The sequence below is a fragment of the Cydia splendana genome, chromosome 15 (genome assembly GCF_910591565.1).
Source record: "Cydia splendana chromosome 15, ilCydSple1.2, whole genome shotgun sequence".
In the NCBI taxonomy this organism is placed as follows: domain Eukaryota; kingdom Metazoa; phylum Arthropoda; class Insecta; order Lepidoptera; family Tortricidae; genus Cydia; species Cydia splendana.
In genome coordinates, this window is record NC_085974.1 from 9,358,928 (window position 1) to 9,386,269 (window position 27,342).

A 27,342-nucleotide genomic window follows, 5' to 3' on the forward strand; every position below is an offset into this window, starting at 1 on the left:
TGGAACAGAAAGTTGTTAGAACTCTATATCTACATAAAAGTCGTCGGAAACAATAAAAACCGTCATGTTGGCATTATGTATAAATATTCATAAGGCACGCAACTTTAATAAACAATGGCTGTGGAAACATTATGTTATGTTTTATGGTTTGCGATTACAAAAATGTGATATGGGACAATTAAGGCCTTTTTATATTTTTACATTTTCTCAATTACAGAGGCGTTGTGACAATGAAATTCTTCGTTCTTTTAAATATTCGTAAAACAAACGCTTGAAAGGTACTCAGTTATTTGAACAATAAAGCGCGTAGAGTTTATTATATTTACTCGTACTCTACGGTTGTTATCAAGTATGTACGAGTGTCAATTTATTTATTTAATTTATATTGCACAAACAGCAGACAGACTTAATGCATTCTCTATCAGTTAACCAGTGGACTTAGCCCATTAGTATACCTATACATGACATTAATAACATTTGCTTTAGAAATACATGTTGAAAAGTATTCATATAGCCACTCATACTAAAGTTTAAATGTAACAGTATAAACATAGTCAGCCTATTACGAAATATCTACATTACTTGGTAAATTAGAAAACTATGTCTATAAATCTATGAAATTATTCCTCATTTAATACATTATTGATGTAGAACAAATGAATTTATAGGAGTGGTATCAGATTTTAAGCTAAAAACATTACGAAGTTAATTTTTTAACGGCACTTCTTTCCAATTATAGCTTCTTGATTGAATTTTCATGAATTAAGTGAATGGCTATATAAAGGAATAAATGAATTACCACGTGGCCCTCGGGCCAGAGTAGGTCTTCGTCGAGGCAATCCGATTTGTAGAGAGACGGGTCCAGCACTCCGAGGTCGGCCGTGTTTGCTAAAACAAATTGTAACATAATTTCATTAAACATTTACAGTTTATACCAAATTACGTAAAATAAGAAACTGGAGTAATTTTTTTTTCTTCGGGTAAGCAAAATTGATATCCTTAACTCAGCGGTCGGCAACCTTTTAGCAGCCAAGGGCCACATAGCAGTTAACGAAGTGGACGTGGGCCGCACTATGTTAATATTTATGACTTTATCAGACATTGTCATTTGTCAATATTACATACAAAATAGCCAGGGAGGCTCGCGGGCTGCAAGTGAGAGGTTCGCGGGCCGCATGCGGCCCGCGGGCCGCTGGTTGCCGACCGCTGCCTTAACTGAATAATTCAGCCAAAAGATACCATTATTACATTTCGAAATTTTTCAAACATGCAATTATAATTTGTTGTACTAATAAGCATGCCCCGAAGTCGACGAATTTTAAAACAAATCTTGTTACGGACCAAAGCTATAGTCGAAATGTATTAAACTATCCGAGTTCTGGCGCTACTGTAGCTATTCCATGTCAAATAAATGAAAGGACTAGATGACGACCAACGACAGACAGGGTTGAATAAACTTTGATAAAACAAAAGACCCACCTGAGATCAGCATCAACCTTTGAATTACAATCCTTTACTGTATGTACATATCTGAATATTATTCCTCTTTTACTTGTTCCAATAGTTGAGTACGTCTGCATTTGAATATTTAGATTGAAATAGAAGATTCTAGTGCTTGTCATATGTGAATGAACAGCGGATGCTTTTGTATAAGTTTCGATAGTAATATTATTGTAGACACCCGACGAGCGTATTCAAGTTGTTGTTTCAGAGCGCGCGCTCATAGGGATGAGTGGTGAATAGGAAAGTTTTCCATCTCGAAAATGTCGATAAGCAACATGAAATAAAAATATGTACCTAAGTAGTTTGAAAATTTAAATTAATAAATAGCAGGATATTGATTTCTTTAGATAGATTTTAATATTTCTGGCGTTTTCATTTTTAAATGTCCATTAGTTAAGCACATAAGGGCGATTTATAAATAGAACCTGTTAGTACAAAACGGCACATTCTAACGGAATAGACCTTAGTTAAAGAAAATAATGTCCATGATACTAATATTAATATGGTGGAACATCTAATACCTTCCGCTGTTTAAATAACAAAGGTTATTACTTTCAAATGACAGGACACCGACGTGAAACAGTAATTCAGATTACTGAGCTATTGTTTAAAATGTAATATACTGCCACGACCTTTGGATCTTTGAAGATTTAACATAATGCCGTAACATACCTTTGTTATGTTTTCAGATGTGTTATGTTTTATTTAATAGCATACAAAAGTAAATTTACAATATAATCACAAGCAAACATTAAAAACCTAAAGTTGCCTGGGGCATCGTCCCCAGGACGCTTCCTGCGTTTCCCGATTGTAATGATAAATAACTGTGGGTATTCTATTCCTTATTTCTACAAAAAATACCTACGTTTAGTTTTCATTAAAACAATGTAAACTTTTTCTCTAAATAACTTTCATCCATTCTCCCAATTTCTTATTAATTTTTCTCTTCCTGAGGTAATTTTAGACAGATATAACTTTTTGAATTTGTTTAAAATATCTGACACTATTACTTTCACGATACCAAGGTATTTACGTTTCGACCCGTTTGGTTTTTGTAAAAGAAAGGTCTATTTATCAATTATTACAGCCTTTAGCAATGAATTTCAGACAAAGCCATTGTTGTTAGATTCGACATGTCCCTCTGTTGTTGATATTGTAGTAGAATTGCTTTGTGTCTAGTGTAAATACCTATTGTCAATAAAATGAGAATAAAATGGGCAACCAATTATGCCTCAGGGATGGAGTAACTTTGTTTTCGCTATCTATTCGACTAAGCTAACTCATTATATAAATAGGTATATAAAAGCGTCATATGTTTACTCTATATAATCTAATCAAGAGTATGTAACATTATTTAATGACGAGGGCACATCATTTTCACTAAAGGTACGAAGGGCCTCATGGGGAATCGCATTATTGCGTCATGCAGACGGTTTGTCGCAACGCAAAAGTCGTGAGTTTATATAACGTATATTAAACCCTTTATGAATTAAACTTAAGTGAAAAGTTTAGTCGAGTGTGAAATGGTAAATTTGTTTAAATAATGAGAAAAAAAAGAAAATATTATTTTACAGTCCGCTGTTCATTGAGTATTTAAGACGTGAACGTCTTGTCAAGCTTATTTTTCAGATTTTTAATTCTTAATGACAAAATAAATTGCTACGTCAGACTTCTTTTAAAATCACCTGGTAATTTACAATATACAAAAAGTAAACACAAAATAAGTAACCCCTGACTCTTCAGTACACTTATTAGCAGATTCATAGGTATCTATTTGTGTCAGACTATTTTCATATCACTTATGTTTTATTGGAGTGGGATCAAAAGGTCAGGCTTCACAGGTACTTACGCTCACTGTACAATTTTATCACACAACGGTACCCAATACGATTGGGCCAGTCCCTACCAATTTCGTTCCAAACATGTTTGAAAAACCCTTAATTTTATTTCTATAAGGCGAGAAAATATTCAGTGACCCTCTCCATGAGTGTTCGCAGCAGATAGTCAACGATTGGTAATATGTTGTTATCTAAAACCTATGTCTGTCCAAGGGTTCCATGGTTTATCCTGTAAAGGATTCTAATTTTTTGGTAGAAATGCAGCTGTACATACAAAAAATGTCGACGCAATTTATTATAATCTGTATCTGTAGGTATTTAAATAAAAGTAAACAAAATCTACCCTCAAATGGCTCCTTAAGCCAGGTGAGGGTAGAAGAAAACATTACACGATCAAATAATGTAGGTTAAAGTCAGGTCGTTCAGTGACTGATCCAGGCGGTTTTGTAATTAGTCAGTTAACCGATAAATGTTATAACTACCCGAAAATGTACAAATTGTTTGTTTACTTTCATTTAAATACCTAAAGAGTTCTTAAGTTATACAATATCACGGTGTTACGCCTATTTTCTAATAACATACAAATTAAAAATATAAAAGACAGACTTTTTCAGAAACTAAAAACCATACTTTATAGCAGAAGAAAACAATTTCCACAAGTTGTATTGCGCCTCCGAGGCTAATTGAAATAAATATTTCCTTTGAAAGAAATTGTATCTTTCAAATATATTTAAGTACCCACAGTTTGACAAAAATAGACCCCATATTTCCATTAACGGAATTTCATTCATAATGCTGTTGTTCGAATTAATAATAAACCTTTGGATAGGTACCTATCTAAAAAGAAGCCCTTAATATTCTTTTACATTTTGCAATTTTTGCTATAATCTCATTTTATCTCAAGCGTCGAAATTAATATGTTTTAAATGTTAAGGAAATCTCTGTATTTCTTATTCTGGCACTCTGGAAATTTATTTGAACGTAAGCGATTTATAAAATGTATGTGAAATTATATTATAGCTACTGACAATAGGTACTTTTTGATGAAATTTCCATTTCGTGATAAAACGGTTTTCACTAACTAAATCTTAACAAATCACTTTGATTTTGATGTTATTCGCTTCAGCATAATAATTATATTCTACGTTTACAGGTTATTTGCAATTAAAAAAAACCGGCCAAGTGCGAGTCGGACTCGCGTTCCAAGGGTTCCGTATATTACACAATTTTTAACAATCAGTGCCGGATTAAGATATTTTGATGCCCTAAGCATTTCTAGGTGCCCCCTCTCCCTAGGGTCATCAAGATTACATTGATTTTTTGGTAAATTGAGAGAAGTTCATTGCCGCATTACAGCTGAGAATGGAAATCAGTCACATCATTTTATCACGAAAATTGACAGTGCCGCAGCAGTAATGTTGCAACAGAGTACCTAATGCTGTTGCAGTCGCCACCCGAATGTCACCTTTATCATAGCGTAGAAAGTAATAGAAACGCGAGCGAAGCGAGCGCGGAAATTTTTCGATATAAAAACGCAATATGATAGACAGTTGTACATTTTTACTTTTAGTATGGAAATCAGTCACATCATTTTATCACGGAAGTTGACAGTACTGCAGCAGTAACGTTGCAACAGAGTAATGTTGCTGCAGTCGCCACCCGAATGTCACCTTTATCATACCTTACAAAGTAATTGAAAACGCGAGCGAAGCGAGCGCGAAAATTTTTCGATATAAAAACGCAATTTTAGTTTTAGTCCCAACCAGGCGCGAATCCAGGATTTCATACAGAGAAGGGATGGGACAGTTTTCTATCAGCCTAGCTTCGCATAGGGCTCGATATTTAAGGGTCTCAGCGAGGTTGTTTTCATGCATAAAATACGCAAGAAAGCAGAGAGCTTGGAATTGAATTGGTGAAGTGTGAGAAAGGCAGTAGGCCCAGCTGCGAAAGAGGAAAGCTTGGATTTGGATCCACGCCCAAGTGTAATTAAGGCAGAAGATCAACTTTGCCGTAAGGCAGAAGGCCTCGCATAAGACCTAACGCCGAACCGCAAAAGAGTGGGTTGAAATCGAATCTATGCATGTAATCACGACTCTTCTACTGCGACCGATTGTTTCCCAAAGAATTACGCGCCATTATTTTTGCAAATTAGCTTTTGGACAGCTAAAAAAATCGTGTGGTAAAAACGATGTGTCTGTCCCTAATTTTAAAATTTGTTCACCTTTTTCAACCTGGCATTTTGGTGCCCTCCCTGAACGTGGTGCCGTAAGCACGTGCTTGTTTTGCTTATTGGTTACAAAGTCTTTATTAATTCAACCATTAAAGTCGACGAGTACAAAAAACTTTAAGCTAGCTCTCAATTTAACATTTTTTTTAAACATTATTTTTAATTTGACCTTACAATTACTCGTAAGTAGGTAAGACCGTTAAATATTTAAAATGATTATCTTATCAGAAAATTATCACCAATTACTCTAAGAAAACTACTACTCTAAGTAATCCGGCACTGTTAACAATGTATTTTTTATGTGAAACGTGAGTGAAATCTCTTTAAAAAATCCGTAGGGGTCGGATTAAAAACTGTAATTAAGTCCGACTCACGCTTGACTGTACATTTCTAATAGGTTTTCCTGTCATCTATAGGTATAGACCTATTTTATGTATTTTTTTCAAAATTTTAGACCTATTAGTTTCGGAGATAAGGGGGGGGGGAATGGTCATTTTTTGCCTATTTTCTTGAATAACTTCTAAACTGTTGATTCGAAAATTATAAAAAAAAAAATATTTGAAATCCTTACAATAAGCTCTTTCATTTGATATGTAACATGATATAGTTTGAAAATTATTGTTTTTCATTTTTTCATTTACCCCCCAAAAGTGGCCCCCATGTTTAAAATTCATTTGTTTACGTTACATGTCCGTATTCGGGTCACAAACTTACATATGTGTACCAAATTTCAACTTGATTGGTCCAGTAGTTCCGGAGAAAATCGGCTGTGACAGACGGACAGACAGACAGACAGACGCACGAGTGATCCTATAAGGGTTCCGTTTTTTCCTTTTGAGGTACGGAACCCTAAAAACAGTTTATCACATGAAATGCATCCAATCAACATTCCTATTTTTTTTAATACACCAGATTAAGAAGGAGTTGATCCGTATGGAGAGCGTATGGAGAGCCGCTCTCCCACCTTCGTCACCGGGATACGATACGGCATCGGCATTCTCCTGCCAGCTATGCGGTCGCGTAGTCATTTGCGGAAGTGCCGCACTCTTATGGACGCTGTTTAAACCATCATCTTATTGATGTTACAGGCCAATGATGATCCGTATCATACGCAACGTTATTCAAAGGGGACAGGAAAGTAAACCAAAGAGGAACGTCTGACGTCGTAGACACATTTAAGAGCAAACACGAAATCTTGAAACTCTCGACGAGGTGAAATCTTGTGTCAATAGGTACAATTTGAAATTATTTACTTTGTTGAGGAATACCTACATTTGATTAGATTCCCAATATTGAATCGTATTTCTTGTATAATTTAAACAGAGTATTATTACAAATATTTGATTTGCATGTTTAATCTTATAATTAAAATGGCAGTCAGTGCAAAACCAGAAATTAGTTTATTGGTCTACAAGAAATTGACGCAAAACATGTATAGCTTAAATTAAATAAGTACCTATTATATAAATAATATAGTACTGAAAGCTTCGTCTAATCCAATATAATAATGATATTATTATGATAATGATGATGGGTGCTCTCTAGACCATCTTTCAGACCATCTCGACAATATATCCCTTTTTCTAAAATGTGTCTCTCACGGTTCCAGCTATCAGGGCTAAAATTTACATTAAAGGGCACTTAACTAATCTACTATACCTAAAAGCTAACACTGAAACCTGAAGTCTAGGGTTTAAGTTCTAGTTGCGTGTACAAGTACCTAATTGCCATGTGGTTAAATGACACGAGAGCTATATGTAAAAGGTGCGGTTTGCTAACATATTCTCAAAGGGATTGTGGTGTTCTGTTTCATAGTTTACTTTGCACTCTTTAGGTTTAGATTGTGAAATTCTTGTTTTTTTATTATAATAACCAAAATATAGAAGTTAAAGTTTAAGATCTAATGATTTTTTTGGTATTATGACTCTGTGTAATTTTAAATAAAAAAAGTTTAATTACGATTTGATCATTTAAGTTAGGTTCGATTTTTTTTATATTTAATGATTAATTAAGCATTAATGAATCAGTTAAGAAACTCATCATCTTCCTAGCCGGTTTTATGTCATTATCTTCCTAGCGTGGGGTCTGCTTGGTAACTAGTTAATCCCAAGAATTGGCGTGGGCACTAGTACCATCAGACGTAAAAAAGTAATAAAAAAAATACTGATCACCTGTGTAATTCCCTTATTTTATTAACCAATTGTTAATGTTGTTAAGACGGGCAGACATGGCCAACCTAAATTGTTACTGACAATGAAGTATCCCAATGTTAGAAGTGAGCCACGAACTCCCCTAATGATTGCAGTCGACCCTCGTCTCCGCATAAGGGACCATTAATCCTGAAATGTCCCCGGTTTATTTGGATTAGTCTAATTTGAAACAATAAGAAAATTCGCCTTGGCATAAATATAAAACATCTTTAAGAGTAGGTTTTTTTTGTATCAATTACAATACCGTGATCGTTATAATATAACTCAGTATAACTGATAATTAAAGATCTATTAGCTTAATAAAATACAAAAATACGTTGACAACTGTGATAGGTACCGAAATTAAATATCGGTTAATTTGTATGATAATAATACCGGTATACGATATCTGGTTATGATTTGTACTTGAATTATCCTTCATTAAGAAAGTACTCGTATATGTGGGTTCAAATACCAAGTGGACGAAACATTATTGTTTTTTTTTTTTCTTAAATTCATAGACGTCATAGTATGCAATGCGTCAAAATAAATATAAAATGTTAAATAAACTTTTTTTACAAAGCCATTGCAGAGATATTTCTATATACCCATACATTTTAGCCCTTCCTTTTCTCTCAATTCTTACCTGATGTGTCAACCGATTACCTAATTTTATGATGCGGACCTAATTTTATAGTCCCCAACCCCAACCCGCATTGGGCCAGCGTGGGGACTATAGCCCAAACCCTATCGTGCTTGAGAGGAGGCCTGTGCCCAGGCAGTGGGACGTATATAGGCTAACTTATTTATTTATTTATTATATAACGCGAATGACGTAAAATTACATGTTTAACCGACTTTGAAAATCTGTAGTCGGGTTAAAGTTTAAAAACGTTTGTTTATTAAATTAAGTATGTAAATTAACCATAATATCTTTAGCTCCTGCATACTAACGATATAAAATATGGGAAAGTTCACTAAAAATGAAAATATTTAACGAAGCGAAGTTGCTCGCTTTGCTTTTCTCTTTGAAAATAAAATATTTAATGCAACTAGTTTGTGTAAGTATTGCATGCTTCGGTACTTGTGTTTCTCATGGGATGGTTTTTATTTCATTCAAAATGTCATACCGTCAAAGACGGTATTTTCTCGCAAAAATATAATCAGACAATAGAAGTTTTTGTGGCATAATAAAGTGATTGACAAAATGAAATATCGACATGTCTATTCGATAATAGACATGTCGATGTTACCTTAACGGTATACTTAGATATTTATTACATTTTATAAGAAGATAATATACATTTTATAATAAGAAATACACAACACGTTCGATATCTTCTCTTTTGATATATTGGTAGTTTTCTATTTTAGTACTGTATAGGTACCTACTACAGTTTACGTTTTAATTTTTAAGTACTAAATATACATATAAAGCTTTGTAATTGATTTGCATTATAGAAATTTCTCGGTAAATTACCTACAGCAAGTAGAAGTAACATATTATAAATATTAATGTATGACTTATCGATAACAGATTTATCGATGTTTCATTTTCTCAAACACTCGTTTATGCCACAAAAACTTCTATGTCTGAATATAATTCTATTTTCACTGTCTATCTAAACTTACCAAGTAACACTATCCTAACAAAATTAATGCAAATATGTAATTTAACACACCAATAATGGCTGGCTTTGGCTTCGTTGAGTTAAGAAAATTATGCTTTTAGATATATCCGATATCCTATTTCAGTACGCTATAGAGTAGGTACTACAGTTAGCATACATCAGCTCTCTATTAAGATCAAAGCGAATTGCTTTCTATTCACACTACAGGGTGAAACATAAGTCGTAAACAGAAATTTTTGTTTCTATCGCAGTATTGTAAGGCAAATTCATTGCATTCACTCTAGAAGCAAACAATTAAACTTTATTGAGAATAATTTTAAATAGCAAAAACATCAACTTTATGGTCACCCTATTCGACAAGACTTGGTCTGTAGCTTAAAGTACCAATTTTAATTAAACAGGTATTTCGGACCAATAATCGGCCTTCCTCTCGCCTGTGCATGAGCTGGAACAGTAAACTGTCCCGGAGATTTTGCACCATAGTAACATGTTGTGGGTCTATGACAGTTTAACGTAGCAATTTCGGTGACCATGAGACTCAGAAAATTTAAAACAATTTTTTTAATCAACGAATTAACAAACAACGTTTACATATTTCTGCCTGTTGTCACGTCCACATGTTTAAGCTAAAGTTAAACAGTAAGAAACACATATTTCTATTCACGACTTATGATTCAACCAGTATAATGATAATTTCATGAGCACGTCCTACGCAGTTCAGCGCGGCTTAACAGTGCGTATTGTGGTTCAGCCTTATATTCAATTAGTATTAGAGTGCTTAGCTTAGATCGGCGCCAAGCGGTCGGTCAACTATTTAATGTGCTAGGGGGCGAAATATAGAGCCTGTGCGGAAAAAGAAGAGTCGTGAAGTGTATTGGTTCCCATATATTCCACGACTCTTCTGTTTCCGCACAGACTCTAACTCTGATGCTTTTACGGATTTTGTCAGACGGATGACATAATTTGTTAAACACTTACTTGAACTCTTGAATTTATTTTTATCTAATATAAGCTTACCGCGTAATTGAGGCGGTTAGTAAGAAGTTTTTATAGTCTGTCTAATAGACTAGTTAAAATGTGGGCTATTTGAAGCTGATAAGTGGTGTCTGATAATTGAGTACGTAAAAATGTAATAGATATTTAAACTATAGTTCCAAAAGTAACTATATAATTTTAATCAATAAAAATCAGATTTTTTCATAAAGTTTATTTATATGTTTTTTTTTTTATTTTTGCATGCTGCATGGTAGGTCATAAGAATCTAGTCATAGTTTTAGGTAATATTCAATATTTCTATGCTTATTCAGGCAGGATGTGCTGTTCAGAAATTGTATTTTACATCTTTATTGTACTGCATTCAAGAAATAAATAAATAAATGAATGAATATTTTATTAAAATATTCATTCATTTATTTATTTTCAATTTATTTTATAAAATGTATCACTAAGTACGAGTACATATAGGTACAATTATATGAAAAGGTCTTATTTTTCTCTTACTTGACTATTCCTACCTGTAAATGTATTTATAAGTAACCAAAGTTTGTCCACCCACATCCATTCCGTCTCACATCACATACTTGAAGCTCGCCGCCTTCGTGCCAGTTACTCAAAATTTATTGAATACAAACCTTACAAAAGCCTGAATGAAATTGAAATACTTGCCTACACACATTTTAGCTGGAAATGTTTCAAACCTTTTCCAGCATAATACATTATGGTATGCAAATTTCCTTGTTAAACCTTTTATAAAATCGCAGTGTGGCGGAATACGACAGTGAACTAGCTTATTTAGGCCAACTTGTGGCATTTACCTACAGAAAGTTTAACTTAAAGGTCACAGGACCACTATTATGAATTCATGATAACATAATGATATCGAGGGATGGGCGGTCAAACCCGATAAGTCTTGCAAATGAGTTTTTGAAATTAGAACTATATGTGACGCGCGTAGTTCTTATTTAAGTGACAAAATATCTCGACTTATCGGGTTTGACCACCCATATCTCGATATGTAGGTACATAGGTACAGATTGTACGGTGTAGTATACGGGGATCGCTCTCAAGCCCCTGATAAGTTGTTTGTCGGAGTAACTAGTTTGGGAATCGATTTAAGTTTATCTAGGTACCTACTTCATTGCAATTTGTTGATGGTCGCAGGTGGATGACCGTGATATCCATTCAAGACGTGAGAACATTACCACAGGCTTTTTAAATTTTTGTGCGTCTATAATGATGTCCGGTGAATGCAATGAGAATATTCTTTAGTCCTATTGAAAACTAGATACTTACTGAATGAATTGGACCGTATTTGCGATGGCATGGGCGGGCAAAGCACCTCGCTGCCCAGGCTGCTCACGGAGATGACGTCACGTAGCTCGCCGAGCGACGACGAACGCAGCGTAGGCAGCGAGAAGTTCACTTCTTTGGTCCTGTTCAAGAAATTTTTTATTGATATTGTCGCTGAATTAATGCATGTGTTTATGTATTGCCGCAACGTGACCATTTGAGATGAAATTTAAATAGCCGGAGTACTATTGTTTGTTTTTGTTGATTTAACATCTTACTCGAAATATATTAAATGTGGTCTATGGATAACAAAAGAATTTCTGTTATTACTTTGTTCATACTCTCGCTGCTAAGCGAAAACAAAGGAACAAAGCCAAACGTAATGAAATGCTTATCACATACGCAGTGCAATCACGTATGTTAACTGATGCCTTGCTTTACCCGAATGTTTTCTGTTTCTAAAGCGATCTGAAACCCCAATAAAATTAAGCTTAATTGAGATGGGACCGGTGACCCGACAGTCTATACTCGTAGAGCCCATCTCATTCGCCTTTTATTGTAGACTGGTCCTTCTGTTCAGGCGCACTTAGACCCGTCCTTTACTTGTATAAAAGCTTTGTAGGTACCTAGTCTTAAAGACATATAAACGACTGCTTGAAGATATATAAATGATCAGCGTAGATAAATAACTACCTAACGTTCTGTTTATCATAAGATCATTTATATTAGATGTATTTATTAAGTAAGATGACAAAAACACAATACAGATAGTGTCTTGGATCGAACTAGCAAACACGTTCGTCCTTTCGTTTGCTTACTCCATTACTGCGGTGAGTACAATTGGTGCTTCGCTTTTCAAATATATCTTAAGAGAATTGTTTTTCCTATCCGAAAACGTCACTTTGTGGAAGTAATATATATAGCAGTGAAAACCGTCCAATCAAATGTTTGTTCTTACAAGTAGCCTTCGGGTAAAGCTGTTTGGGGGGTCGACGTGAAAGATACAGTTTTATACTCTATGCCGTTGTAATAGGGTAAAAAATGTAATAATATCTTTTTCGACACGTGCGGGCTGAAAACTGTTGCTACGGAGACTGAATAGTGAAGTCTCCAGAAATGGTTACAGTTAATTTACGTTTAGTCATTAACACACTGCCGTATTCGAACTTCAAGATATTCACAAGAGACGACACGTACTAGATCCATTCTAGATACGTTATAGTTTAGATATCAACTAGTTCTCTTTTGCAGCGCAATTCGGGCAACCAATGTCACTTTTACGTTAGATAGAGTAAGATATATATTAGATGTCAATTGGATCTCTAAGTCATATCCTGTGGAAATCGTTCAAGAGTATCTCCAGAATCGCGCAAATGTCAAATTTGACAGGTTAGATCTTACACATATCGTTATTGTATCTTGGTGATGTCTAAAAGATATCTAATAGATGTCTATTTCAAAATCCGAATCGGGCCCACAGTCTTTGTTCTATCCTCGTAAGTCCCCGTGGACTAGTACAAGTACAAATTAAGTTTTTCGAGTTTGAACTCATATAGAAATAAAAGAAAGTTTCAAATTCAAAAGCGCCCTGGGTCTTACGAGGTATGTTAAATACGTACCTACTGATTATGTTGACATAGCTTGTACATATATGCTACATTAGGGCGAAATAAATAGCCTATTTAACTTTTATAATGTTTCACTGCTTTGCAATAATTTATATTGCCATTGTCTAACACCCAAAATAACAAACATTCGCTCTGAATTTATATACGTTTAACCACAATCATTATTTGTAAAACCACCCTGCGTATTATATTACAAGCAGTAGGCAAACATTAATTATAAGTAATAAATTACATCGCATGTTAGCTTCTTTTATAAATGCACAAATATTCTTTGATGCATTATTTCACGCAATGAACTCTGTTTTATTTCAAAGAACTGTAAAGCAGTCTACTGCAAAATTATTTCTCAGTTAAAACTTTGATCGTTATAAAGTTAAAGAAGTATTGCGACTAGAATTCTTCGACCGTGAAATAGAGGTCCGTTTCTCCGTTTACCTGTCAAAGTACTATGTAATTTACTAATATAACTTATCTCAACTGAGGTACATATATGCATAAACTCTAACACATTAAGTATGTCACGAAAAGCTCGTAATAACAGTGCGAGTAAGATGCGCATCATCATACATAATTAAATATGGAGTTGTTTTTTGAAGTTATCTAGAATCTCTTAGCGCCACTTGCACCATCCCACTAACCCGGGGTTAACCGGTTAAACCGTTAACCCAGTGCCAAATTGTACAGGTAACCAGGGTAACTTCAGGATTAACCGGTTTACCCGGGTTAGTGGGATGGTGCAAGTGGCCCATATAGGGATAAAAACGCCTTTGTACCTACTTGAATAAAGCTTTTGCGCTGGGCATCAGATACGTCCAGAACACGTAAAAACTCATTCATCGACCGTGGGTGCGTGCCTACGTGGCGTGCGTGACTGCGATACCAAAATATATTTTGATGCAGTTACCTATTTTTATAGGTTGGCTGTCACGCCGCCGTAGTCGCGTATGACGCTTGACTGACTACCTATTGTCCTAATCATAATATGTCGTTTACACTAAGCTGTTCAGCTTATATGGCAAGTCAGTGTTTCTTTTATTTTTTGCCATTTTTATATATTGTGACCTTTTTTGCCACTTTTGTGTTATTTCTAGTCAGGATCACAAGCCCTTTTCATTCTTATAGAAGAGAAAAAGTGTCCTAAAATTTCCATACATTTTTCAAATTTCCCTTTTTGTTACCGCCATACAAAGTATATGGGGAAATGGTAACACAATAGGAAAAAAACTCTGGGACATTTTTTTATCCCATTAGGATCGAAAGAGCTCGTGATTCTGAGTAGAAATAACATAAAAGTGGCAAAAAAGGTCACAATATATAAAAATGGCAAAAAATAAAAGAAACGCTCAAGTACGAAATTATTTGTGCAGCGGTAGCGGCTTGCACAATGTCCACTGCGGCAAAGTGTAAAAGAGGTACTGACCCAATACTGTAAGTTGTATTTTAAAACGGTCACTGGCGATGCCATGCGACGGTTAGGTTACGATATCGGTGGAAACGGCGCGAGCAACAAGTTTGCACGCCACGAACATGCCCGCCTTAAGAACAGTATTATTCTCGTGAATTCGTGATGCATAGGTACCGACATCTAGCATGGTCCAGCGATTGTGGCGGGTAGACCAGGATCGGCGGCAACGGCGTCGGCGAAGGACTGTTCTTGCGTCTGCGCGCCACGAACACGCCCGCCATTATGAGCAGTATCATTATCGTGATGTAACTATACGTACATGTAGCATGGTCCAGCGATGTTATGCGGCGGGTAGACCAGGATCGGCGGCGACGGCGTCGGCGAGGGACTGTTCTTGCGTCTGCGCGCCACGAACACGCCCGCCATTATGAGCAGTAGCACTAAAGCTGCGCTCGCGCCTCCCAACGCAACAAGGGCCGCTTCTGCAGAAAAACGCTAGTTTAGTAACTAAACAATATGCCAGGTTATTACTTACCAGTAACTATTTTGTTTGAAGTACCTATGGGATCTTACCTACATACCAAGGTAATACGTACCTACTTACTTTCTTGTAGTTAAATGTAGTCAACTAAAAATGGTATGGCCTAACTAGTAAACACGTACCCTGTATGTGTATAATACACATTTGTTATAATTAACTGACTTATTTAGGTACGTATCATTAACAAACAAAAATTAAAAATCAATATTCCCTTTGCATGCAGTAAAGAATAAACATAACGAACAATTTTTCAAATATTGACTGGTGGTGTTCGTTTATTTCTTAACTTAATGCTAAACAACGAAATTCGCAATGAAACATTATCTCTAGTGTGTAAGTCGTAAGTTGATCTGATGTACTTATCTAAGTAAAATAAGTTCTTAAAATTAGAACCCACATAAAGTACCTACTTACTTATGCTTTTAACATTATTGTGTGTCACGCTCAGGGCGAATTACGCTAGCTTAAAGTCCACTGGGGCACATCCCTTATACCACATATGGGTGTGAAACAGAAAAATCGTATAGATACACAACTTTAATTTCAATGTCTGGACTACATCGTGAATTTAACTAGCGACATCACTAAAGTTTACACAAGAAAGTCAAATCGAATACTAAGCCTACCTACCTACCTGCCTACCTCGCCTCAAAACAGCTCAAACTCTAGATATGGACTGAACAACATTAAATATGTACACATTTAATTAACATGAGGCTCCAATCTCAAAATATATTCAAACACTTAAGTTTCTCTTAAGTATGCATAAGAGGTTTCATTTAGAAAGTAGCCGCGGCATAATAAATTCTCGGCCTAGATTGGTCTATTTGAGAAAACTCTGAAAAACATGAAATTTAAAGCTTAGTAATTAACTATAGTCAAGCTGAATGTGCGTTTTGGCGCTTTATTAGAAGAAGTATCGTCACTCAATAAATCCCCCACTAAGCGACGCAAAGTCCCCTTAAATTCAATGAAACCATCACACGTCTCATAAAAGCACTCGGTCGCGTGTAAGCCGCTTAACGATTGTTTTTCGGCCTAAAAGCATATCTGCGGAACAAGTTGTTTTTGACACTTTCTATTCCCATGTAGTGTCGAGTAAGGGTAATCCTACTAATGTTCCCAACTCAAAAAACAAGTACCTACTGGAGAATTTTGAAAGTTAATGTGTACTTAAACATTAAATTAATAAGGTTACATTAGCATTCTTTGAAGATTTAAAGATTAAAATCTTAAACAGTTCCAAGATTAAAACACACAGAATTACTTAGCAGTAGGTAACTGCCAGGTTTTTTAGGAATTTTGTTTCGTTTATAAATACATTTTCTTCAATTAAAAGAAACAATGAATATTTTCTAAAATAATGAAAAAGAAAGAGTGTTTGATTTAGTTTTTAGATATGTAGAAGTAACGTGCCTAGGTAACAGCTTCTATATTTTGACGTAAATTCACTATCACGCAGTTTCCATCAGATGTAAAATCGGAGAAACAACATGTTCAGATATGTTTTTAGTACCAATCTTTATAATAAAGGTATTAAATATCATTTGGGTACCAAGTATTTCTGGGAACAAAGGAATGTTCCCGAAACCATCAACCAGCACATCACTCTTCCCATAACCGTCGTTATCGTCCGTCCCCGGCCGCCCTCAAACTTTCGCCTCTTATCGCACAGTTTCTAAGGGCTTGACAAGACGGCCTCAATGTCGAGAGCTTAGGGAGTCCCTTGGTCGTAACTTTTGTGACGTGAAAAGCAAATTACACTAATGATAGACGTTTCAGCCTTTTTTTTCTTTAAAAAACCGGGCAAGTGCGAGTCGGACTCGCGCACGAAGGGTTCCGTACCATAATGCAAAAAAAAAAAACAAAAAAAAAGCAAAAAAAAAACGGTCACCCATCCAAATACTGACCACTCCCGACGTTGCTTAACTTTGGTCAAAAATCACGTTTGTTGTATGGGAGCCCCATTTAAATCTTTATTTTATTCTGTTTTTAGTATTTGTTGTTATAGCGGCAACAGAAATACATCATCTGTGAAAATTTCAACTGTCTAGCTATCACGGTTCGTGAGATACAGCCTGGTGACAGACGGACGGACGGACGGACGGACGGACAGCGAAGTCTTAGTAATAGGGTCCCGTTTTACCCTTTGGGTACGGAACCCTAAAAAGATTACCATAGTGATTTTTTTTTATATTTGAATACAACAATGCTTTAGCAATTGCGAAAATGCAATTACAGTCGTCTCATAGGCATTGCTATCACATTTATTGGTGCACGTGAGATGCCTAATGATACGACTTAAGGTCATATCAAAGCAAGACAAAAGCCTTATAATTCAGCACAAGACAATTCATCCATCTATGACCCTTAAAGTTATCATTATTTAGAATTGAAAGACAAAAGAAAATACTTATCAGCAACATTTTAAGCGCATCTACTACGTTTATAGAGTCGAGAACGTCCTAAAGCATTTCAGGCGAACATTTATAGCGCCGTTATGGCGTTAGAAATATGATATGGGCGTCATGAACATTTTTATGAACATCATTAAGTACGAAGGTTTTATAGGTTTGTATTCATTTAACGAGGGCAAACGCAAATTTTTCTCTACAACCTGTTACAATTTTATGATATTTGGTTTTCATATTAACCTTGTTATTACTTTACGACCCTGTTGAATATACGTACTTATTGAAATATAATCAAAAACGTGACAAAATCTTGAACGGTTTCTTGAAATTTAATATATTAATTTTGTAAGTCACAAATGAGATCAAGCCAAGATTGGCGTCTTCTTTGAAAGTCCGACACGACCGGTAGTACCCAATTTCACCTTTATTAATTAAAAATTTAAACATTTTCTAGTCTAGCCTCGTAATTTTGTACAGTAATCTAAATTTTATTTATTAATAGTACCTACATAATATTCAAAATGTAAAGACATAATAATCGCTGTATTATACGATAACATGTATATTATATAGGTACTTATATTACCAAATGCATACCTAATCGCAGATATAGGTCTACATACATCTAGGTATGCTGCATTGAGTAGTACAAGTCAAATAAAAGCTTATTAAATACCCATCGAAATGTTTTCAACATAATCATTTGCCTTAGGTATATATAGGTACCTTGAAGAAACAAATATAAGAGCTTGTTCAGACAATTCGCCGATGCCACAAGTGGTCTGTAGCAATGGTACATGTGAAACCCCTTTGAGCGTTCCAATATGTTTGTTCTCTAAAAACCCAAATATTGAACGATATTGAACGTTCTAGCAATTTATTGGCTCGGTTAACTTTATTTGCGAATAAATAAACAAAGCTCGTGTTTATTTATACTCTTTAAAAAAAGAACGACACATAAAATCAACTTTTAATGCCTACGTACGTAATAATAACCTTCTTGGTCGGTATCTTTAATTTCTTTTTCAGAGTATCGAAAGCCTTGTCTTGACTAGCTTGTTTGTCGGCCCATGGTATCATTTTTCTCCTTTCCACTGACCGTATCGTCCACGATTCCGAGCCTAGCCAGAGCGTAGCCTGTGACTTCGGGTACAAATTAATAGCGAGAGTTAAACTAGTTCTAGTAAGTACCTAAAACCCCGTACCACCTAACCGCATACGACCTTATAGACCGCGAGCCACGACCAGATTTCCATGACCAATCGCCTCCCGGCCGATAACTCGTATAGTGGTTAACGGCTATGTATAATGAACCCTCCGGGACGTCAGCTGGCGCTCCTTTGGTGGATTGAGGAATGGCAGCCACCGAAACACGTAAAAAAATAATTAATTTAGTCATCGCCTCCCGTTTGATACTTTGTCAGATGATAGTTAAGATGCGATTGTGAATAAAAAAAATCGTCAGCCGGTTGTATCGTGGTGGGAAAAACGTCAGCTGGTCGCATGAACATGTTAAAAATAACAGCTTTACCTTTTTATGATAGTATCAGCCGGGGGGCGATGACTGACGATATAAGTACCTCTCAAATTGACAGCATTAGCGATAGAGAAGCCGGTGACGGAGCTGGCGGTGGGTGTAGCGTGCGACACTGGGTTGGGCGCGGACGGCAGGCTTTGGTACACCCGCGACGTCACTGGGTCGTCGTACTCGGGCGGGCTCGGGTCATAGTACACCTCGGGCTCGGCGCGCTCCCCCGCGTTTTCCGCCTCGTATTCTATCAAAGAAATGATATTTAATAGAAAATAAACAGACTTCCCAAAACAGTTTGAAATGTCATTAAAATGATTTACGAACATACTAAATAGGCCCTTTATCTGTGTCAGATGTTTTAAGCAGCATCTTGTAAGATCCAAGCCAATGTTTGCGCTTGTGAATTTGTAACTTTCTTTCATTTCTATAAGAGTTCATAACTCGAATTTAATTTGTACTTCTACAAGTACGCGGGGACTTACGAGGGTATAGTCCTATGGAATAGAGGATAGTGCATCTCACAATAACTAGGTACAATTAGCCCCAAGACGTAAAATTACTTGTTGTGGAAGGGTTCCATTCTGGTTATCATCAGTATTTCAATTTTACCAAATAACACTGTTTATGCAAATGCTTGGTTATTAGATAAAAATTAAAAATAGCTCTACTTAGATAAACAAACTTAACCACGAAGACAAATCGCCAAACGTAAAATACGCGTTGTTGAGGAGTTCCGTTCTGGTCTTGGTGATGTTGAACCTTGGTGATTTGATGAAGTTGAACCTGAGTTCAACTTCATTAAATGTCAATTCATGCATGTTTTATAATAAAAAAAACAACGGGTTGCACTCCAGGAGTGCCGACAGAAGTGAAAACCCAATGACTAGTCCAAAATGTCTGCAGCACTATGTTTAATTGACCCATCCTCCTTTCTATTGAAAAATTTTTGTTTCGTAATTGCTGGTCAGTGAGCTTGTTTAAAATTCGAAATTCAAATTTGCAGCGTTAATTGTTTAAAATTCGAATAGAAATTGTAACGTTACCTTGCAGACCTCGCATCTAAATATATTTGGTCATGATATTTTGAGTTTTATTCACCAGTACTAGAGCTCACTTTTATTAGCGATTTCATCAAGATGTAGCTTTATTGAATTATATTTGAGTGATATAAAGTTAGAATGTAACTGTGAGATCCTCGTATTTCAACCCGTACAAGATTAGAACCTTTTTCATGTAATGTCATTGAGTTCTTCTTTATTGATTTAAATGCCATCTAAATGAGTGGCCATCTAAACGTTACGGTCACGTGATCGCCTTACGAGTTTATCATTTTTTCCCCACCTCAAAAAGTGCCCAGCGCCGCTAAAGAAGTTTTCACTTCAAAAATAATTTTCCAAATCGTTTAAGAAATGACGGAGCTCTCAAGTCTCTCTCTAACATAAAAAGTCATACAACAGAATTGAGAATCCCTTTCGAATTTCGAAGTCGGTTAAAAATATAAATAAATAGCGACAAAATACTCCTCTCGTTCTAAAAGGTATCATCCCCCATTAGCAATCAAAAATGCATCTTCCAAATACAGACAGAATAGTTTTTTAACGCGCGCCAGTCGTAACCTTAACGAGTTGTCTAAAGAATTTGATATTGATATATTCAACTGTAGAATCCCTAACGTGAGACGTAATGTAGTGCAGAGATATTTCGAGTCTATTGAGTGAGCGTGTTGTCGCCTTCTTAAATACCTACAAATGTATTAATAATATTTTTACTTTAATATTCCTCATTTTGTTACTTATTAATTAGTATCTTTGTTACTTTCAATTTATCTTTACTAGATATAATTTGTGTTGGCTTTGTTCACATATGTGCTTGCGATAGTGCGTAACCTTCGTATAAGTAGTACCTGTTAGTTTAGTATTGTGTTACTACCTGTGAGTTCCTATAATTGGCTTTCTGTATCCACTATAATTTCTATGGTATTGTCATAGCTGTTGGTTCTCCAAATAAATAAAATAAATAAATAAATAAAATTTACATTTTCTCCCTGTTGCATCCTAAAGGCGTTCAGGAAACTATTTACGGCTACCTACTTAAACTAAGTTTTTGTTAAGCAACTAATACCTACGGGCAGGTAGTTGCTTAACAAAAAACAGAGTTTATTTTCAAAGAGAAATGCAAATCACGATTGTTACGTAGATAAAACTTAAATCCCACGCGGACCCGCAACTTAAGCAAATTTTATTTAAAAAAGCAAGAAAGGATATCGACTTTGGTTACATTTCCGTAAATATTAAACGAAGGCGAAAACGAAAACGAAATTTATAAAATCTATTTAGTGCCGGTCTAGTGCTTTTAATACTCGATATATAAGTAACACTATGTCGTTGTAGGTCTGCAATGAATTCATGTCTTACCACTCAGGTAATAAATTATGGACTTAGGTAAGTTTTATCGTTCTAAGAGGTGGAAGCCGGGAAAAAAATGGAAAGAGTTTGAGTTTTATTGCGTAAGTACATTAGAAAATACTTAGTCAGTTCTTTGAAAAAGTCACCGAGGGATTTTGTGAAAACTAGGTTTGATTAAAAAATCACAGTTAATCTAGTTTTCACCGAGGCCTTACGGAAAACGCGTTTTCACTGAGGCGATACGGAAAACTAGTTATACATACATACAATCACACAATTTAATATTATATACTTGACTTTACCTATATATTTCATCCCAGATCCTCTGTATTATTAGATATAAAGAGCACTCAAACCCTTTCGTGTATTATAAATTTAAATTAAACTGTATTTAATATTTAATATTGTTGGGTTAGAATGAATTGCCTACGACTACTACGCTTTGAAGGTTGTTATTAAAAGTTTTCTCATCATAAAGCTTACAAAAAGCGAAAGAACTTTTGCGCATAAAATAAATATGGCTTTATTTTTTTAATCATAACTACAATAACGGTTTTCTTTGAATATACAAGCATTTTGTCCAATCGTGTTCTTTTTAATCTCGTTCCTATTTTCATAGTTTCTTTCAATTAAGTACATTTTCTAAACTTTTTCTCGTCTATAAACTGGTCCCTAGACTCCCTAGTCAATTTAACTTCATTTCGAGTTTTGTAACAACAGCTACCGTAAAATGGGGTGAGTAGGTTTCGCGGGGAGAGTTGGGTTATGAATGGGGAGAGAAGGATTGAAAGGGGGGTGAGATGGGTTTTTAAGGCTACTGCTACAAAAATAATGTATTCCAATTTAAAATGGAGCTATAGTAATATTCATAATAAAAAAAAAACGATCCAACAATCTTCCAAAATCACCTTTGTATGAAAACGCAACTCACCCCAAATACGAGGGACTACGGGGTGAGGTGGGTTTTCCTCTTTATCGTCAAAGTTATGAAATGGAACTACCCAAAATAAAATAAAAACTAAAATACAAACGTCCGGAACACTTATTATATACACCATTCAGTTTGCATATGTAAAAATAAAATGTTATCGAGGTTTGAATGTCAGTTTTGCGCCTACTCACCCCATTTTACGGTACTTTATAGTGCATCAATTGAAAATATGTGTGCATAAAGTGGTTTAATACGCGATTTTGAATAGTACCTAATGTGTTTAAAAGTAGAATGAGAACTTGGTAACATACATTATAATGTCGTACCTCTATTGTTATATTCCTCCTGGACTGTCAACGATTCTTGAGGGTCGACAGGCAGCTCATACCAGGGCCTCCTAGAGTATATCTTCTTCGTGTTCACCGCCCGCACCTCACCACCATTCCAGCCTGACGGTGGCAGGCTTAACATCTCTTACCATCTGATGATACCTGTCAACAAGATACGAAAGTCTTAAATATAATTTGTTTTTTAAGACAATAATTGTGAAGGAATGTGTTTGGCCACCTTTAAACCAAGTTTGAGTCTAGGTGTGTTAGATTAAATACGTTAATATTTTCACCTTTATGTAAAAACCGGACAAGTGCGAGTCGGACTCGCGCACGAAGGGTTCCGTACCATAATGCAAAAAAAAAAAACGAAAAAAAAGCAAAAAAAAAACGGTCACCCATCCAAGTACTGACCACTCCCGACGTTGCTTAACTTTGGTCAAAAATCACGTTTGTTGTATGGGAGCCCCATTTAAATCTTTATTTTATTCTGTTTTTAGTATTTGTTGTTATAGCGGCAACATAAATACATCATCTGTGAAAATTTCAACTGTCTAGCTATCACGGTTCGTGAGATACAGCCTGGTGACAGACGGACGGACGGACGGACAGCGAAGTCTTAGTAATAGGGTCCCGTTTTACCCTTTGGGTACGGAACCCTAAAAACGAAGAATCATAAAAAATCGAACATGAATGCAATTTAGCAATGCAGTCCTTTTGTTTTTCCTTTTAAAGAATAATTTTCATGGGTAGTCCTGACTAACGGCACAAATAAATACTGAAAATTACCTTCAAGTAATTACCTATAGGTCGTTTTTTTAGCATTAGAAAAAAGGTAAACAATCTTGACATGTCTTTTAATTGAAAAACACTTTTTGAAAATAAGTCACGACAAATATGTAACAATTATGAATCTAATACGATCATTTATATTATTCTGCTTTCATACGTAATAGTTATTGATTTTTAAAAAGCGTTTTTCAATTAAAAGACATGTCAAGATCGCTTACCTTCTTTCTAATGCTAAAAAAACGAACTATAATGTAGGTATAAGTGTTACAACCTTTATTGTTTAGGTATAATCTTCTTTGACGTTGGAGCATTACGGGACGAAGTGGGGGAGGACTGGTAGTTTGCGCATTGTATTCCTTACTGCATATACCTATGTAAGGTCACATATATGGTCAATAAATTTGCAGGCTACCTATAAATAATTATCTATGTTTACTCTTATCTGAGCTGACTGTTCGAAAATGATCATCGAATGTCAGTTTTACTCATTGAATATAGAACAATACTTCTTTCAATACAACTTTTTTAAATTTTTCAATAAACTTAAATTTACGCGATTAAGTCCCGTCGTTCTGAATAATAAAAGTTAAGATATTATTTTCCGCTCCGCTTTTACAGTATATACATTTCCCCTGAAGTTTAATTTATCTTAACATTTCCTATTCCACATTTTTTATAAAACTCTGGAGAAAAACAAACAAATAATATACGACCCCTGATATCGTGTCATAAAAAATAAAAACTGTTGCTATAATATTCAAGGAAAAAAAGTGATCGCGCTAGCAATTTTCCGAGATACACAATTATGACTCCCAGCCAGACCCTATTGTACACTGCGAATAATATTGACCTTGTTTTTGTTAATAATTAGTGTTCTGTCATCTTTTTTCCTAGTGTAATATTTAAATAGGTATAGAAGGGAATAGCAATTATCATACCGATCTACTACAAATTGTGTGAACGGGGAGGATATATAACTAGAAAACAACCTACATAGCAGCTATGTTTATTATTATACCGTCACCCACGTTGTTTGAAATTAGTCCATTCATTTGAGTACAACCCATCTGTCAACTTTTTTAAAGGTTAAATGCTGTTATTTTGCAAACAAGCTTCCGTAATAACTTCTATTTTTCCTTGTTACCAGTTTCCTGTTTCAAGTCTCAAGCAAATTACCCTTATAAATATGGCAGAAAAGACAGCTGAAAAGTGAAACACTATAATTTTTCAAGGTAACCCGTATAATGAAAATGAATGTTCTATTGTTTATTAAGTCTTTTCGGGATTATGGAACGTCTCTTAGTTTAGATTTCTCATTTCTTAAGAGAAAAATGTTTTTTTTTTCTGATTTTGACTGCCGCTTTTTCATCGCGTAAGTATTAAGGCCAAAGGATTTCGGGAGTTACAAAAGTAAGTACCTATGTAATGGCATAGTTATTACAGTGGGTATACAGCGTCCCTATGATATTATATAACACGAATTCCTTACTAAAACTAAGTGGGTAAATTTACTTGTGAAAAATAACGTATTATATGTATATATATATATGCATGTATATGTTGAGCAGTCCATTTTTCAGTCCATCTAGAGTCCATTTTTCACATTATTATTATATACCCAATATTTTAAATCTTATATTTTTATTCTAAGATCTTAATTTTCGAAGTAGCACGGAAATACAAAACGATATAAGTACTTTTTCAGTTTGCGTCTGATAAAATGTTCAGTTCAGTTCAGTCAATTATATATATATATATATATATATATAAGGTATACCTAACATCGTTATCAAAAGTGAACGTACGTACCTACAGATTCGTCACTAGTGTCACTACCCATGTAAGTAAATATTGTAAGTGCATTAAAATTGACAGTTCTGTTTATTAATTGTTCTTGTGGAATATCTTATTTGCTGAATCAATAATTAGCATTTTATTTAGACAATAACAAATATGATCAAATTTTTAGTAAGGATATCCACAACGCAGGCTTCGTCAGGTGGCCACAAATGCAAATCCGCAAAGTGCTTCGTCCAGTGCATTAAAATCATATATCATTTAATATTTGCCACATCAAACATACACATGACAACACATCACACAAATGACAAAAATGTATTTGAGAGTTCAGTCCTGTGTAGCGTTGTTGGTAGGTAGCAAGCATGACGCCTGCTACCAACCAACAACGGTGCCAGTAGCACGAGATTTCAGTTGAAATATCTGAGATGTTACAGTCTTCCACTTACGAAAAGTCTTTCAAGATTCCCTACATAGGTATAATGAATATAATTACTAGATCCTTGTCTGAAAATAAGTTTTTCAACCTACCTAGTAGGTACCTCCTAACCTATTAACCTCTTACGGGCTTTTCTGTTTTCTGCATTTCACTTTTATCTATCGTTATTCAAATGCAAATAAGCAAAAGTCCATTGGAGCCTATGGAATCGTATTTACAGTAAAAAATGTAAACTTATTCCCCATCCTTTCAACTCGGCGGGTCCGTAAATACGCATTAGTTTTAGTAGAACCCATTCGGTCAGAAGTTTTATTGTTATGTGCTTCTTGCTCTTGATATTTAAGTACCTATCCTTATTTATTCAACGCAATACTGTTCTTTAGGCTGAACTATATGCCATGTTCCATAATTAATATAGTGAATAGATATATGTATTTGAGTAAATTTTTTTTAAATCAAATTTCTATAAAGTAATATACCTACTGTGTATACTTAATTGCATGAATTCTATAGTAATTTAAATTGTATTTTTCTTATTTACTCGTAATGCATGTTAATTATAAGATGTAATACTTAATGTTTTGAAAAGATGCGTCCCGCCGAGTTTGTTGCCGGTCCCATATTGGGATACCCTCCTCCAATTGAGGAGGGATTTAAATCTTCTCGAGGCAGAGGTGTAGGGTTGGAGCCGGTGTAGCTTTATTTGACGTTCATAAGCGCATTGTAATATGCCTACTTGAATAAAATATTTTTTATCTTTATCTACATGTATGTACAGTCACCTGCAATAATATGTTACTCTTCGAATGCCGCAAAAATATCTGACACGATCTTATTTGTAGATCCATAAGAGCGTGTCACATATTTTTGCTGCCTTCGAAGTGTAACATATTATTGCAGGTGACTGTACGCTTTATAGCTTAAAGTGTTTTATCGAAATATAAGTATATTTATCACAATAAAAAATTACCTTTTAGTTCCGAAACTTACTTGAGAATTCTGATCAAACGCAAGGCAAAGTATGAGACCATCGAGAAAACTATATGTAATCGTGTAACAGTGATGTGATTAGAAGTTCCACGGTATTGCTCGATAAAAAATTAAACCATATATGTTTCCATTTTCGGCTTAAATATATTTGCGGGTATTTTACTTTACTTTACAACCACCTGGTTGCTCGTTTTCCTGCTTACTCCCACAATTTAAATGATGAGGCAGTACCTATATATACGGTGATGTGACCTACTTACCTATATCCAAAGCAAACCCCTTGACAATTAAAGCTCGTAACCCATTTGGATTATAAGATGGATTATTCGCCCAAAATACACAATGGTTTGATGATGTCTATTGAGAAAGAACTTTCACAAGCACGTATCAAAATTAAACAACGTTGAAAACTAAACTTTAAGAATGTGAAGGAAGGTACAATTTTGAATACTTTTATAGTCGT

General features: G+C 35.1%; 1 protein-coding gene across 1 annotated transcript in view; it reads right to left on the bottom strand.

Annotated features, from left to right (window-relative positions):
• The window catches only part of LOC134797255 (synaptotagmin-15-like), a 77,206-nt gene that overhangs the window by 30,758 nt on the left and 19,106 nt on the right, over nt 1–27,342 (bottom strand). Inside the window, exons 2-6 of the mRNA XM_063769477.1 lie at nt 22,859–23,023; nt 19,246–19,440; nt 15,030–15,192; nt 11,681–11,820; nt 800–888 (exon numbers count right to left, since the gene is read on the bottom strand). Of these exons, the coding sequence (XP_063625547.1) occupies nt 800–888; nt 11,681–11,820; nt 15,030–15,192; nt 19,246–19,440; nt 22,859–23,003 (732 nt within the window). The 5' untranslated portion in view covers nt 23,004–23,023. The remainder of the gene's footprint in view (nt 1–799; nt 889–11,680; nt 11,821–15,029; nt 15,193–19,245; nt 19,441–22,858; nt 23,024–27,342) is intronic.